Source organism: Camelus ferus, chromosome 27 (assembly GCF_009834535.1).
Source record: "Camelus ferus isolate YT-003-E chromosome 27, BCGSAC_Cfer_1.0, whole genome shotgun sequence".
NCBI classification, from domain to species: Eukaryota; Metazoa; Chordata; class Mammalia; order Artiodactyla; family Camelidae; genus Camelus; species Camelus ferus.
In genome coordinates this window covers 23346023-23362063 of record NC_045722.1, presented here as the reverse complement: position 1 = coordinate 23362063, position 16041 = coordinate 23346023, and the positions used below count along the sequence as shown (strand labels likewise).

Genomic DNA, 16041 nt, shown 5'->3' with positions numbered 1-16041 from the left:
GAGGCCCCTTAAGTTCATGTTTAAAACCAAACTCAAGTACATGGGTACCACACCTCCTTCCAGCCTGCACTCGGAAACCTGGGAATCATCCTTGGTGCCTTCTCCTTCGCTTTCCTCCCTGTGTCCAGTCCATCATCAAATTCTGTCCCTTCGTTTTTCAGAAATCTGACTCATCTCATCCCACCCAGCACCCCCTGTACCAGTGTGTCATAGGGGCCCCCATTTCTTCCTCATCCAGTACCACACCCTGTCCCTCCGGGCTACAGCCGCCCTGGGCTTTTGCTGGTCTTCAGTATCTCCTGACCTTTGGCTGTGTTGCCCCTTTTCCTGGCTGCCTTCTCACTGGTCCACAAGCACTCCTGCCCCCATCACTTGGTACTCATTCTCTGCATCTCCATTCAGACATCACTTCCCTAGGATGAGCATTCCCTCACGTCCCACATTACATAAGGCCTCAAGTTATGCATTCTCTAGCACTCTGTTTTTTCTTCTTTACACTTATTTCGGTTTTTAGTTGATGATGTGTGTTACAGTTTGAGTACTGCCTGTCTTTCTTACAAGTCTGTGAGGAGAGGGGACTGTCTGTCTTGCACACCGTGGTTCAGCTGTATTCAGCGCCCAGGAAGTACCTGAGTGTTGGTTATTTATTCAGTACTTGTGCAGTAGATGAGGAACAAAGGAAAAGATCTTAGAAAACAGTCCCAGAGAGCCTGAGAAGTCGTGTGTCACGGGCTGTGACTGGCACGGCCGGCTCGTCCGTCCCCCCGCAGTGCCGGAGCGGAGACGGCCGCGCTGGCGAGGTGAATGCCTGCCCAGTGACCCCAGGTGACCCCGCAGCTTCCCGCAGTTGGCACGTATTCTCGCAGGCTGAGAGTCTACCTTAACCACTTCCTATCTTGTCTTGTTCTCACTGACATGTCTGCCGATGAAGTGCCCAGTTAGGCGTGTGGCTGCTAAAGGGAAGGCGGCAGCCCTGGTAACTGTAAACTAAACAGCCTGTGGCAGGCAGTTTTCATTATTTAACTTACTAAGCTAAGAATTACTTGTATTTTCAGCTGTCTGCTCTTCATAATTAGGACAGATTCTGTCGTCCAACCTTGTGTCCACCCTTTTTCCCTCAGACATCTCTTAGCCCCACTGGCCTTCCCTAGGTTTGTCCAGCAGCCAAGCTGTGTTCTACCACAGGACCTTTGCACTAGTGGCCCCTCTGCCCAGAACACTTCCCCCAAATCTTTGCACAGCTCCTGATCATTGGGTTTCAGCTCCAGTGTCATCATCACAGAGGAGCTTTTTCTGAGCCCTTGACCTGAGCTAGCTAGCCGGCGTCCCTCCATGATATCACCCTTGGCGTTCACCACAGCCTGCTGTTTGCTCGTTACCCTACCACCAAGAATGCCAGCTCCGTGGAGGCAGAGACCTGGCCGGTCTCGTTCCTCTCTCCATCCCCAGCCCCTGGAGTAGTGCCTGGCTCATACTAGGTGTTTAGAAACTGTGTTGAATAAATGAGTGAATAGTGACTCTAAGATTTTGTCTTTATTAGGATTTGTAATGCAATAACTAAAAGTCATCCACAGAGAAGTGATGTTTACAAATCAGATTTGGATAAGACTCTGCCCAATATCCAAGAAATACAGGCGGCTTTTGTAAAACTCAAGCAGCTGTGTGTTAACGGTAACCTCCTTTTTGTTTTATACGTGTGTAAATAATGAACGAGGGATTATGTGAGGCATTGTGTGAGGCATGTCAGGAAAGGCGATATTACTTAGAAATTTAGAAATAGATGTACTTCAGTAGAGGCTCATTGAAATATTTGTACAGATTATTGTGTGAGAATGTCAGAAGTTCTTAGAAAGTGTAGGTTAGGCTGCTTTTAGTTTGGGAGGAAAGGATGAACCAGTTAGATCACTTTCAAATCACGAAAGGTATGGTAGGACACTTGCATGAAAGTGTCTGCTAGGTAGAACACCGTGCTACCTTCTAGACAAGCTAAGATTTTAATATATTCGGTTGTATTTTGAGACACATATGACATGAACTTCAAACAGAGCCTTGTTATAATCTGTGCAGCCTCCGAGCTCCAGCATGGCTGTTGGGTTGGGTGCCTCACAAGAAAGCCTCTTGGTGTGAAGCAGCCCCTCCCTGAGGTGCTCAGGAGAGAACCCGCCGTCACTGGGGGGCAGAGAGGCAGCCACCGCGGCAGGACTGGAGCAACCACAGGTGCTGGTCTGGGATAGGAGCTGATAGAAAACACAGTGACTATGATTTTCAGCCACCCAGGAAGTGGAGTGTGGCTGAAGCATGAGGCAAGAGGCACCCTGAGACAAGCCAGGACATGGCTGGGCGGGGCCGTGTGAGCCCTGCCAGGAAGGTGCCCTTTCCTGAGCGGTCAGCCACCGAGGCCACGCGCACCAGGCCCTGGGAGGCGGCGCCGGCAGCAGGAAGGGAGAGAGGCTGGGAGGGCAAGGCTGGTGGTGAGGAAGCTGAGTCCGGAGGGCCAGAGTCAGGGAAGGCTGGGTCAGTAGCTCTTAGGATGCAGAGGTGGTCGGACTCTCCGAGATCTCCCCGAAAGAGCCAGAGATGGGATGGAGGCCTAGAAGATGCTTTGTTTTGTTTTTTGTAGAATTGTAACGTGTCCTCTTAAATGTTTATATTGTTCAATGAAAATACATAACATTTTCTTAAAGCCAACGTTTAAATATTAAAAACTGTGATGTATCACCTAAGTCTGAATTTGATCATGAAAATTAAGCTTAAGAAGCCTAAAAATGTTGTATGTATATATATATGTGTGTGTGAATATAATTATATATATAGTTATTGTATTAATTACAGAACCATTTGAAGAAACTGAGGAGAAATGGCTGTCTTCACTGGAAAATACACGGTGGTTAGAATATGTAAGGTTTGTACAAGTGCTTTCCTTTTTTAAAAAACTTTACTTTGAAATAATGGTAGATTCACAGGAGGTACAAAAATATCACAGAGAGCCACGTACTCCTCACCCAGCTTTCCCCAGGGGTCACATCTGACATAGCTAGACTCTAGTCATCAAACCCAGGAAGGGGACAGTAGTCCAGTCTCCACGCCGTATTCAGATGTCCCCAGGTTACACAGGCCCTCGTGTGTGTGTTTCTGTACAGTTTCCTCCCGTGTACAGATTCACGTCCCCACCACCACAGCGAGGTGGAGCACTGCTCCTTCCCGCGGCCCCTCTCACCCGCACCTGACATCTCTGTCCCCATCCCTGGACACCACTCATCTCTTCTCCATCTCTATAGTTTGGTGATTTCAAGAATGTCATGGAAATCAACACATTTCTTTTTATAAAAGGTTAATGAATTTCCCTGATATAAAAATCAAAATGTACTCGGTTGATGAATCGTATAAATACTGAAGAAGTTCAAGAAGGTTACAGAGGATACAAATGTGCATAGTGAAAGATTAGATTTGCTTGATTTCAAGTACTCCAAAAAATTTATTTGTGGTGGAAATTTGCTTTTTAACAGTATTTTTCCCTTCTCTTTCCAGGGCATTTCTTAAACATTCAGCAGAACTTGTGTACACCCTAGAAAGCAAACGACTCTCTGTAGTCCTGCAAGGTAATTCATTACTGAAAACACTGGTCCCCGTGCCAGCCAGCCTGACTGGTGGCCCACATGCCAGTGATTACATGCATCGGGGCCACCTCTTATTTACTCCAGTGCCACCAAGTACACTCCAGATCCCACCTGTCATTAGAGTAAAACAGTAGCTCAGAGACCTCTGGTAGAGGAACAGAAAGGAGTCAGATTTTCTGTCCTGTATTAAGTCTTCCTTCCTGTATTATGGGAAGGGTGGGTCACAGCCCTTACTGGATTCATACAAAGTATTCATCTTGGCAGAGCCTCCTCTCAGATCTTGCTGTCTTTCTAATTCATACGAATTTTAGTTTAAATGCCTCTGACTCATGCTGGATTGTGACTCTAAAGACACAGTTAGTATCAGGAAATTGAACTGAGTCACCAGTAATGTGAGTTTTGTCTAGTGTTTGGCGGGAATAAATGGCAATATAAAAATCTTTCAGTTAAGCAAAGAATACTGTGTATTAAATAACTTTACATCTAATAGAATTTTTAAGCTTACAGGCAAGATGTAATAAACCACGAGCTACCTGGTTTTATAATATATTCACCTTACATAGTTTATGAATGCGCTAAGCGTATTGAAGTATTTTTACCAACTGTCAAATGTAACTGACTTTAACAAAGGAGAATGCAAAGATAAACCTTGGGGAAAAGAAAGACGAGTAAGGCACCATTTCCAGTCATCCTTAACTGATGCTGTCAGCGTGTACTTAACGCACAGAGGCAGGCCAGGCCCAGCAATCCATCAGTCTCTCCTCTCCCAGCCCCTGGGTGTTCCCATCCTGTTGCAAAACGCTACTTAGCACATTTCATGCACTTGTTGTAATATAAAATGCCTCAGAAGAGATACCGAGCCTGCATTTTACTAACACTTTTTTTAAGAAAGTGTTTTTTGAACAGTTCATTGAGGTATAGTTTACATATTATAAACTTCACCTGTTCTGAATGTGCAGTTCAATAACATTTAGAAAGTGGAGTCCCGTTTTAGAAATCTTCCATCACCCCACAAAGATTCCCTGTGTCCCGACCCCTGACACCCACTAATCTGCGTTGTCTCTAGATTTGCTTTTTCTGGCTGTTTCATATAAATGGAATCATGTAGTATGTGGTCTTTCGACTCTGGCTTCTTTCATTTTACATGTTTTTACAGTTCATTCAGATACATTTATCTGCAGTTTGTGCTTTTTCATTTCTGAGTAGAAGACCAGTGTTTGTAGGTACCACATTTTATTTGTCCATTTCTTTGTTGATGGGAGATTGGATGGCTTCCACTTTCTGGCTGTTATGAGCATGCTGCTTTTAACATTCCTGTAAAAGTCTTCATGGGGACATATGTTTTTATTTATTCTGGGCAGATACCTAGAAGTGGGGTTGTTATATGGTAAATTTATGTCCACATTTCCCTTCCCTTCAGCAGTGTGTCAGGTTTGTTTCTCCACATCCTGGCCAGCACCCTCACTGTCTGCCTTCAGGATCATAGTCATCTAGGAAGTGTGAAGTGGGAGTTCATCACAGTCTTTATTTGCATTTCCCTAATGCACTCCATGCACTTAGTGGCTGCTGATGAATTGTCTGGGCTGAAATACCAGATCTTTGCCTGTTCTTCAGTTAGGCTGTTTTGTCACTGGGTTCTGTGAAGTCTTTACAATTCGAGATGCAGTTTGTTTATTTCTTTATATAATTTGCAAGTATTTTTTCCTAGTCTATAGCGTGTCTTTTCACTTCCTTGGTGACTTTTGAAGCACAAATTTTTAAATTCTGAGGAAATCCATTTTTTTCTTTTATAAATCATGTTTTTGGTGTTATATCTAAGAACTGCTTGCCTGATTCAAGGTTATGAAGACTCTCCTGTGTTTTATTCTGTAAACATTTTATAGTTTTAGCTCTTACACTTAGGTCTGTGAGTCATTTTGAAGGAACGTTTATGTATGATGTGAGGTAAAGGTCTGTGTTTATCTTTTCTGCATGCATGTGTATGTGAATTGTCCCAGCACCGTTAGTTGAAAAGACTGTCCTTTCCCTGCTGAGATGCTTTGGCAAAGCTCTGCGGCAGGCCCTTCACTTCTGGAGTCTCAGTTGTATGCCACTGATCTTTTTGTCTGTCCCTGTGCCGGCACCATGGTATCTTGAGTGCTGTAGCTTTAGAGTACGCCTTGAAATTAAGACATGTAAGCACTCCAGCTTTGTTTTCAGAATTGTTTTGGTTATTCTAGGTCCTTTGCATTTCGGTATAACTTTTTTAGGATCAGCAAAAAAGGACCTGCAGGGATTTTGATAGGAATATGTTGAACCCATAGATTGAGGAGAATGCCACCTTAACAGATCTTGAATCTGCCAGTCCACGAAATGAACGCCTCTCCACCATTTGGTTTTTCTTCCGTGTCATGTCATCAGTGTTTTATAGTGTTTAGTGTACAACTCTTGTCCTTACTGTGCTAAAGCTCTCCGTAAGTATTTGATTTTTGACGCTTTTGTGAATACAGTTGTTTTCTTAATTTCATTTTCAGGTTTACTGTATACTCATTGTTACTGTGTATAGAATTCCTGCCACCTTCCTGAACTCACTCCTTAGTCCTGGTAGTCATTTTAGAGTTTCCCTGCAGACATGTTACTGCATTTTCCTGTCCAGTCTGCCTTTGGTTTCTTTTCTTGCCTGATTTCCCTGTGTAAAGCTCTCGGCTCAGTGTGCAATAGTAGTGAGCAGAGCAAACCTCCTTGTCTTGTTGCCTGTCTTGAGAGGAAAGCATCCAGTCTTTCACTAGTAAAAATGATGCTAGTTGTAGTTTTTGTAGATTCCTCTTACCAGGTTGAATTCCCTTCTGTTCCTAGTTCGCTAAGAGTTTTTATCCAGCATGAATGTTGGATTTTCACCACACAGAAGCTTTTTATGCATCTAATGAGATGACAGTGTTATTTTTGTCCTTTATTTTATTATTATGGTGTTTTACTTTAATTGATTGGTAGATGTTAAACCAACCTTGCAGTCCTAGGATGAATTCTTGCACTCCTGAGATAATCTGGTTTGCTCATACTTTGTTCATGAGGTTTACATCTAATCATAAGGAGGGATATTTATTATTTAACAGCTTTCTTCTGATTTCCTTGACTTTGATATCAGAGTATTACTGACCTCATTAAAAAGGACACCACCTACAAAAGACGGGAGCCACCAGAGTCATCATGGGGCGTTGTCAGTAGAAAGATTGCATGATATCGAATATTCTTGACAAAACAGAAATAGAATGGACTCTTGAAAGATTTCTACCACATATCATTGAAATGTAAAAAGTGTGAGGGGTACACTTCTAATTATCTGGAAAATACTCATATATAAAAGGCCATCTCCCAGTGGGAGGTTGGGGAGGGTAGAGCTCAGTGGCAGAGCACGTGGTTAACATGCAAGAGGTCTTGGGTTCAATCCCCAGCACCTCCATTAAAAAAAAAAAAAAAGCGGCCATCTCCCCATTAAACATAAGTTTAGTTGATCTAAAAGTCTGTATTTTAGAGTTGCTGGGCCTGAATGAAATTTCCTAACATGAATGGTTTTGAAGGCAGCCTAGAACAAAACACTGAATCACATCCTTTGCCTTTCCTGCCCTTTCTCTCAGCACTTTTTTATGTACTGATCATTTTCTTTCTGTTTTATTGACAGAGGAGGAGGGAAGAGATTTGAGCTGTATTGTAGCTTCTCTCGTTCAAGTGATGCTGGACCCCTATTTTAGGACAATTACTGGATTTCAGAGTCTGATACAGAAGGAGTGGGTCATGGCAGGATATCAGTTTCTGGACAGATGCAACCACTTAAAGAGATCAGAGAAAGAGGTAACAAACCCTTAATGCATAGTGTCAGCCTTTAAATGTGCACAAGATAAAAAACCTGTCATGTGAAGAGGTGTTCCGTCCATAAAGAGATGAGGAGGCTTTTTAAATATTGCATTCAGTACATCGTAGCTTCCTTAGTCCAAGACTGACAGATGGATTAGAGTCCCAGGTGATGTACTTATGCAGATTATCATAACTATGTAGGTCAGATTCTAAAGTGTTCCCTATTCAGCTCCTCTGACTGGAAAACCACTTGAAGAAATGCTGCCTTAATTCTTCTGCAAAGCAGACGACGAGCATGTTAAATATCGTGAAAAATCAGTTTTGGAATTTTATCATCTTTTCTTAAAATAGGAGTGGAAAGTTTGTGGCGGGGGCACATGTGTGTACCAGCTGTGGGCCTGGTGATGGTCTCTCCTGTCAGGGCGGTCCCGGGGAGCACGGTTGGACGAGTGGTATCTCGCATTTACCACAGGCTGTGTCACTGAGGGAACCTCGGCAGCACAGACTTCACTCCTAAATGCGGGGACCCTTGGGGTGCGCTGGGCGAGATGCAGCAGTGTCCCGAGCCGCTGTCCTGGGGCGCTGCCTGCCTCCTGGAGGCCGGTGCTGGCGGTTTCTGAAACGCCGTGAAGTTTTCTGGTGCTGAGCCTGCACGGTCAGCCGAAAGCGATTTCAGAAGTTGTTTTTTGCTGTGAGGATTGTTTTGCTTTAAACGTCTAAGGAACTGTTTCCAGGATAGGCTTAAACACGTAGTTTACTGTTCCAGTTCATACGGTGGCACCCGGCCCACCTGTTTCCCTTGCCCTTTCCGCTGGGCATCCCTGTCAGGCAGTGCAGGCTGTGATGTGCATCCCGGAGCACAGCTCTTCGGTCCCACCTGTCTCTGTTTACGTCATTCGCCTTCCCTTAGCACTGCTTAGGAGCCAGGGGCTCTAGTCAGAGCCGTTGTCTTAGTCATCTCTTCCTTAGCATCAGCGCGAAATTTGGAAATCAGTGTGGACGACATTAAGTGATCCTGTTTCCTTGTGTGTTTGCCAGTCGCCCCTGTTCCTGCTGTTCTTGGACGCCACGTGGCAGCTGTTGGAGCAGTGCCCGGCGGCCTTCGAGTTCTCCGAGGCCTACTTAGCGGTGCTGCACGACAGCACCCGCGTCCCCCTGTTCGGCACCTTCCTGTTCAACTGTCCCCACCAGCGGGTGAAGCAGAGCACGGTAAGTGCGGTGCGGCCACGGCCACACGGGCTTTTACAGCTTTACGGCAGTAGAGCCGAGGTACGATTAGCCTTGTGTTTAAACTGTGCACCTGGAAACTGTCTGAGCTACCATTTTAAGCTGTAATTTCCTAAGGGATCATTTAAAGATGGATCGAAAGCAAGCAACTTGAACTTGTTTCATTTTTATGGGTGAGCATTTCATGTATTTTTCTCTGATGTTTGTTGTTCATAATAAACCAATTTAAAGATGTAGATTGTTTTAACCACCTTCAATGTGGTGCTGTGATATTTATGTTTTGGCGTGTGGGCTGCCTGGACTGCCCAGCAGTGGGATCCTGTTTGAGGACATTGGTTTCCTGGGTCAGAGTATAGAAGTTGTAGAAAGCATATTATTTTTCCTCAAGGGTTCTGTGGAGAAGGAATTTCAGAGATAAAACAAATGTAGGCCTGATACTAGACCAAAATTCTCCACGGGCGCTGTTTACCACTGCCCTCAGGCCACGTGGCGGTCACTTATGGTGGGACCGTCAGTTTCTAGTCACAGTTTGTTGACCCAGAGGAAGAATCATGATTAAGGAGGGTCTCAAGCCAAACTTGAATGTAGCTTCTGGTTGCCACCAGTGGAACCTTCTGAACCACAAGTTCTGTCTCACCTACATCTGAAATGACAGAAGAGACAGCTCTGTGGGCCCCAAGGAGGCCTTGCTAGGAAGGGGGTGGCCTTCATGGTGAGCCGTAGGGTCCTTGGACCCTGGCCTGGGAAAGCGCAGAGCCTGCCTCCCTCATCTGTAAAGCAGCCCTGCAGCCACAGCAGGGAGAGCGTTCCCCATGCAGATTACCCTGGAGGGGAGTGGTCCAGGATCCTGGGTGTGAAAGGCAGGATGCTCTGGATGCTTCAGGCAATGATTTTATTCAGGCTCCTGCATCAGGGAGAACTCCAGAATGAGGAACATCCAAGAAAAGGAGGGGGCAGGGGTCACGAGGCAGGTGGGGCAGTTCTGACCCCAGGGGAGCCCAGCGCACAGAGAAATAGTGCTGTCGTCGGGTGCTCTAGATTGGACAGTTGGGAAAGGAAGCTGTCGCAGTATATTCTGTGCTGAGACCAGAGATGGGCTCCGGCGCCTCAGGTCAGGGAAGCTGTCCCTAAAGTAGCGGGTCCGGTGGCTCCTTTCCATTCCTCGTTCACCAGGTCCGGGGAGCAGTGGACGTGTGGCCTGCAGCACTGTGTTTCCTAGTAACGTTTCGTCCTTGCCTTTTTCCTCATTTCCAAAGAAATTCTTGTTCTTTGTGGAAATTTTGGAGCATACTGAATGGGACAGAGCAGAAAGTGAGTCAGTGACTTCCCATCACGCGGAGCCTCGGTGTCGGGATATTTCCTCCAGAGAGCTCATCTGTGGGCACTGGCACGCTAGCCTGCTTTGTCAGTTGGCCGGGATCAGGGTCCCCTCTCCACGTCACTGAGTGGGCCGCTCCTTTCCTCCTCCACGGTGAGGTGGTCACTGTCACCCCATAGCACTGTGCTGCCTGGGTTTGTTGTGCTGAGAAAACCAGGTCACCAGGGGGCCAGAGGGCCCTCCCGAGAGTGCCGGTCTGGGCCCAGTGCGCGGGCCACAGGGGAGTTGATTCCTACCTCCCTGCTTCTGGGCTGTGGTCCAGTTAGTGGAGGTCACTGATAAGTATGGCTGCCCAGTTAGAGAAGGGTGTGAAACAGATGGCAGTGATTTCCATTCAAGGATCGTTCTGCTAATCTACTTAGCATGTTTCCTGTCCAACAGGTAACTGCGTGAATGTGTGATCATGTGCTTAGAAAGTAAAATGCTGCAATCATAAAAATAACTTTGATGAGGGGAGGGTATAGCTCAGTGGTAGAGTGTGTGCTTAGCATGCGTGAGGTCTTGGGTTCAATCCCCAGTACTTCCATTTAAACACACACACACAGACAGACACACACACACAGACAGACACACACGCACACGCGCGCACACACACACACACACACCCTTGGACACGTTTGTGGTATCCCATTAGGGAAATTTCACTTCTCACAATAACTGCTCATCGCCCAGGGGGCCCAGCTTCCTTGGTGTCTGGGGAGGTAAAACGCACTCCCCTCGTCATGTGGGGGACCCAGTTTGCCCCCCATGAGCGCCAAGATGTCTCTTCTCTGGGAGCAGAGTGTGCTGCTCTAGTGGGATTGCAGTTGCTCTAGTTCAGAAAATTTAATTCATAATAAATGACTGATCAAAAAGAATTTATTAGGAGGAAATCTTTGGCATCTTTTCACAGATGTTCAAATATTTTATTTTGCAGGAATTTGCTATAAGCAAAAATATCCAGTTGGGTGATGAAAAGGGTTTAAAATTTCCCTCAGTTTGGGACTGGTCTCTTCAGTTTACAGCAAAGGATCGCACCCTTTTCCACAACCCCTTATACATTGGAAAGAGCCCACCTTGTGTCCAGAACGGTTCTGCCAAGTCTTTTAAACAGACAAAGGTAAGTTACAAAAATGCACCAACAGTAAAAACCCAGTGTCTGCTCCCACATAACCAAAAACATCCTTCTCAGAATAGAGCAGTAGAAATGTAGTTATCTCCCGTGACAGCGCTGCCCCTGGAGCTCTGATGGGTCGTTCACGCTGTGACGCGGATGCCTGTGCCCTGATCTCCTTGCTGGTGTGTGAGGCCCACGAAGCCCTGGTCATCATCCGGAGTCTGCAGACCGCAGCCCAGGGCGCACTCCCGAGCCGTCCACTCTGCCCATCCCTCCTGCAGCCAGCCGGGCCTAGCTTTTTCCTCACCCAGAAATCCTAGCAGTTGACACGTCAGCGAATTGTACGCGGACCCTGCTTTACTGCCCTTGCTTATTGCACTTTGTAGATAACTGCTTTTTTTTTTTTTTTTTTACAAATTGAAGATTTGTGGCAACTGTGTCAAGTTAGTCTGTTGGCGCCATTTTTCCTGCAGTATTTGCTCACTTCAATGTCTCTGTGTCACATTTTGGTAATTCTCACAATATTTCCAATTTTTCACGATTATTATATTCTGGTGATCTGTGATCAGTGATCTTTGATGTTACTATAACAGAAAACTAACTCGCTGAGGGCTCAGATGACGGTTAGCATTTTTAGCAATAAAGTGTGCTTAAGGTCTGTACATTGTTTTTTAGACACTTAATAGACTGCACTATATTGGAAATGTAATTTATATATACACTGGGAAACCAAAAAATTGACGTGACTCGCTTCATTGCAGTATCCGCTTTACTGCAGTGTTCTGGAACTGACCCCAAAGATCCCCGAGGCCCGCCAGTGATGAATAGGCTCTGACCCCTCCCCAAGCGCAGGCTGTCGCGCCAGCAGAGTCGAGGCCTAGGGGTGTTCCACTCCACTGGGGGGCTTGGAATAAGTATCACCAGGGGAGGAACAAAATGATCCTGCAGGTTGAAATTCTACCGGGTTTTCCCAACACCGGGCTTCCGTTTACCGGCACACTGTCCCCGTCTTTGTGGAAGGGGGGCCCCGGGAAAGTAACCGCCAGCTCTCTCTTCCTGCAGAAGAGCTACAGCTCCACCCTGCGAGGGCTGCCCGCCGCCTTGAAGAACGGCGTCATCGGCGACCAGGCAGCGCTGCCCCGGCGGAACTCCTTCATCCTGAGGGCAAAGTCGGAGCCCGCTGGGCCGGGCGACCCGGGCGACGGCCAGGACGGCGGCCTGGACCAGTACTTGCGGGCGTGGCTCTCCCGCCCGGCCGACCTGCACGGCGTCATCCTGCCGCGCCTCTCGGGGGCGCACATCAAGCTGTGGAAGCTCTGCTACTTCCGCTGGGTGCCCGAGGCCCAGATCCACCGCGGGGGCGCCATCACCGCCTTCCACAGGCTCTCCCTGCTGGTGGACGAGGTGGACGTGCTGACCAGGACGCTGCGGCAGCACCGGGGCGGCCCGCTGGAGGCCCGCTACGCCGAGCGGGACCAGGGCAGGATGTACTTCCGCGCCCGCGGCCCCCGGGACGCCTCGGCGCCGCCGGACTTCCTCTCCTCCTCGTTTCCCTTTTCCCCCGTGGGCAATCTGTGCAGACGCAGCATTTTAGGAACGCCGTTAAGCAAATTTTTAAGTGGGGCCAAGATATGGTTATCTACTGAGACACTAGCAAATGAAGACTAAGCTGCAGGGTTTCTCTGAGCATTCTGGGGAGCTGTAAGCATTTTCCTCCATGGTTTTTAGCTAACCCAGGCATCTGGAGCTCTAGTAATTTTATATGTAAGAATAACAGTTGAAATTTGCACTAATACTTAAAAACATGTTGAATTATGCTTCCTTCACAATATTTTGAAAAGATAGGCATAGATTTTGATATTTACATTCTCTTGCCATCATTCTAGGTCTGGCTTGCTTTAGGTGATTTGCAGGCAGACATCCCCACGACCTCATTACTGTGATCAAACTAATCAGGTTTTGTCTGCGGCATTTATTTTGTCTCCATCCATTTTTCCAACCACCGACTAAAGGTTCCCTGATCCCGTCGGATTAGTAACTCAAAGAAGCAGACATCAGGAAAGTTAAATTAGTATTTTCAAGAAGCATCCAGTATACCCCCAATGGGTGTTAGTAGGTATTTTATTTTTCTGGTCACTTTCTAGTATCTCTAATCGTACTCACCTGAGAGTTGTAACATGTTTCAACACCATAATTTATTTTAGATCACTTTGTTTGGGACCGTAGATCACTGTGTTTTAAAATCATGAGTTTGCTTTTAACTTCATAGGACTAACTTTAAAACAATATGCACTGTGACTTTAAAAGCATTTGTTGTAGCTAGTATAATGAAACTTAGATGTGCCTTTGACATTAAGATGTGAATAACAGAGTTAAATAGAATTTTTTTTTTAATTTGGGTGTTAAAAAGAGTCCCGCTGCATGTTGGAGAGAGGCTGTTCACACTAAACTTCATTCTTACTGATAAAGCCACACTTCCCTCTGCAGGTCTCCGGGGACCTGGCGGGCCTGTTGGGGCGGGGGGAGGGGTGTTGGCATTGGTGTGACAGCATCACTGACACCCCCCCCCCAAAATGGGCCTCTGTCAGTAGCCCGGTGTGCTCATTTCCCTTGGCGATACTCATGAGGTCAAGGGTCAGGTCACCTGCACAGAAGTCCCTCCTCCCTCAGACAGAGTGCTTCATGCTTAGGCTGGAGAACAGAATCAGTGTCCTTGTCAGTCCTGCCGTCTCAGCACACAGCGAGAGCACCCCGCCCCAGCCTCTGACAGCAGTGTTACGGGGCAGGGGACAGAAGCACACACGGTGTAGTCTTGGTCTGAAAGTCCCTGGTCTTGAAATCGTGTGACGGGAGCCGAGCCAGAGCTGTGGGGCCAGCGCTGAGCCTCTTAAGGCCGTGACGTCCGCGACATCCCCCCCGCCCCCTCATGTCCTGTTTAAAACTGTGCGGCTGTTACTTAGTTTCTTAAACTGTCAACTTAAGCTTTTTAAAAAACTTTTATGGTAAAGTGTCTGGTTAGCTAATATCCTTTTCTAAAACAAGTTTTTTCAAAGCCGTGTTTTACCTTTATATGTAGCAGATAGCTGTTTCTTTTTGAATTATTTGCTTTTTAAAAATTGATAACTTCTCTGAATTTAAAGGGATGGAAGTTCCTGTACAGTGACTTAGGAAATTCATCTTGTGGATAAACCCAGTGTTTTTGCCAACTTGCTTAGAAAATAAGGGCTTTTTTCAGTTTATATAAACAGCACCGTTGTCATTAAACATTTTACAGTCCTTGATTGGAAACCAGCTCCAGTCTCCTTCAGACACCACCACACATCTGCTGCTGAAAGTCTAATAACTTTGCCCTTTTCCACTTGGCTGCTTTTTTATTATTACAAGTTGTTCTAAATTTGTTACTGTTTTGGGGGTTGAGCATTGATTTCTCTGTAGCTTTCTTCCCTCACACATTCATTTCAACCCCATTAGTAATTCTTTTTGTTAATTTACAAGTTTAAAAATGATTAGGTACTGTTAATACTGTTTTAAAATAGAAAATGTGCATATTTTTGTATGATAATCAAATGTAGTAAACTACGGTTTTTTTGTTTCACTTTTGCTGAACAGTTGTATCATGATTATTGTGCCAGTTTCTCATGCATAATATGAAAAACAACTCTTAACAGCCTCGAGTCCTGGCCGCTGCGAAGCTGCTTGGCACCTCTGCTGGCACAGAGGACGTGTGGAGACAGAAGTCCAAGCGTGGTGATGGACGCTGGACCACAGAGCTGGCAGCCTGTGCTGACGGAGGGCCACGCCGTGTCAGACAGCTTGGACTTTCTAGGGTCAAACTTAAAGATGTAGTGTCTTACTGTTGTTTTTTGATGAAAACCAATCTTAAAAACCAAAACTGTCTAACTTTATCTAAGAACGTGTATTAATTTGTGCTAACAGAGGGGGAGCACTATGCATCACGTCCTTCCACAAAGTCTGCTTGGCTGTAGCAGTAACCGCGAGTAGATCAAACCTGATTTTGAGAGAAAACTAAAACCTTTGTGCCTAAAATGGATGATGACTTGCGTGAAAGCAGCATGAGCAGGAAGATGAGTGACCCTGTTCAGCAGTGATGAGTGTGGAGGATGACTGCTAATAAAGCGTCCCCAGAAGCTGCCCACCTCAGTTCTCAATGCGAATATGACAGCACCTGCGAGAACACAGCGATTCCAGAAGCCAAGGCGTGTCCTTCCAGCTGCACTCGTTTGTCAGCCGCCCCACGGTGCGCCCGCCCTACGAGGAGGGCGTGATCGGTAACACGTTAACATCAGTTCCCAACCACGTGGGTCAGTGGACCAGCCCCTAAGGCGTCCCCACACTCAGTAAGTTCCACAGCTGGGGCTCCTCATGTCCTTAAGGCCTCAGAGCCAGTCTCTGGAGAGGGCTCCTGGGCCTGCCATCCTGGTGACTCGCCTTCCCTCCTCGTCCCTCCCCGGCCCACGGCTCCACCTGCAGCAACCAGCAGCCCTGTTCCAGGCCCCCAGGGTGAGGCAAGTATCACAGCAGAACAAGCCACACGCAGCTTTTCTTTCCCCAGTGCATCTAAAAGCCCAACTTCCGACAGACAGCCGTCTGTTAGTGTGCAGGAGCTTTATGTCCAAAAGAAGTCTACCTACCTTAATTTAAAAACACTTTCTCGCTAAAATATACTGTCATCTGAGCCTTCAGCAAGTGGTGGTTGTAACATCCAAGATCAGTCACAGATCACCATAACAATATAATAATAATTTAGAAGTTTGAAACATTGTGAGAATTACCGGACTGTGACACCGGGACATGAAGCGAGCAGGCAGTGGAGGAGTGGTGCCCGCAGACAGGCTCCACCCTGGGCGCCATGAGCCTCGACTGAAAAATGC

The 16041-nt window shown here is 46.6% G+C and overlaps 1 protein-coding gene across 2 annotated transcripts in view; it reads left to right on the top strand.

Annotated features, from left to right (window-relative positions):
- MTMR10 (myotubularin related protein 10) overlaps nucleotides 1-15054 on the top strand; it is a 44904-nt gene extending 29850 nt beyond the window's left edge. For both annotated transcript variants that reach the window (XM_032469094.1, XM_032469095.1), the window contains 7 exons: nucleotides 1541-1671; nucleotides 2833-2902; nucleotides 3529-3599; nucleotides 7276-7445; nucleotides 8487-8657; nucleotides 10970-11152; nucleotides 12212-15054. In XM_032469094.1, the coding sequence (XP_032324985.1) occupies nucleotides 1541-1671; nucleotides 2833-2902; nucleotides 3529-3599; nucleotides 7276-7445; nucleotides 8487-8657; nucleotides 10970-11152; nucleotides 12212-12817 (1402 nt within the window). In that variant the 3' untranslated portion in view covers nucleotides 12818-15054. The remainder of the gene's footprint in view (nucleotides 1-1540; nucleotides 1672-2832; nucleotides 2903-3528; nucleotides 3600-7275; nucleotides 7446-8486; nucleotides 8658-10969; nucleotides 11153-12211) is intronic.
- The last annotated feature ends 987 nt before the right edge of the window (nucleotides 15055-16041 follow it).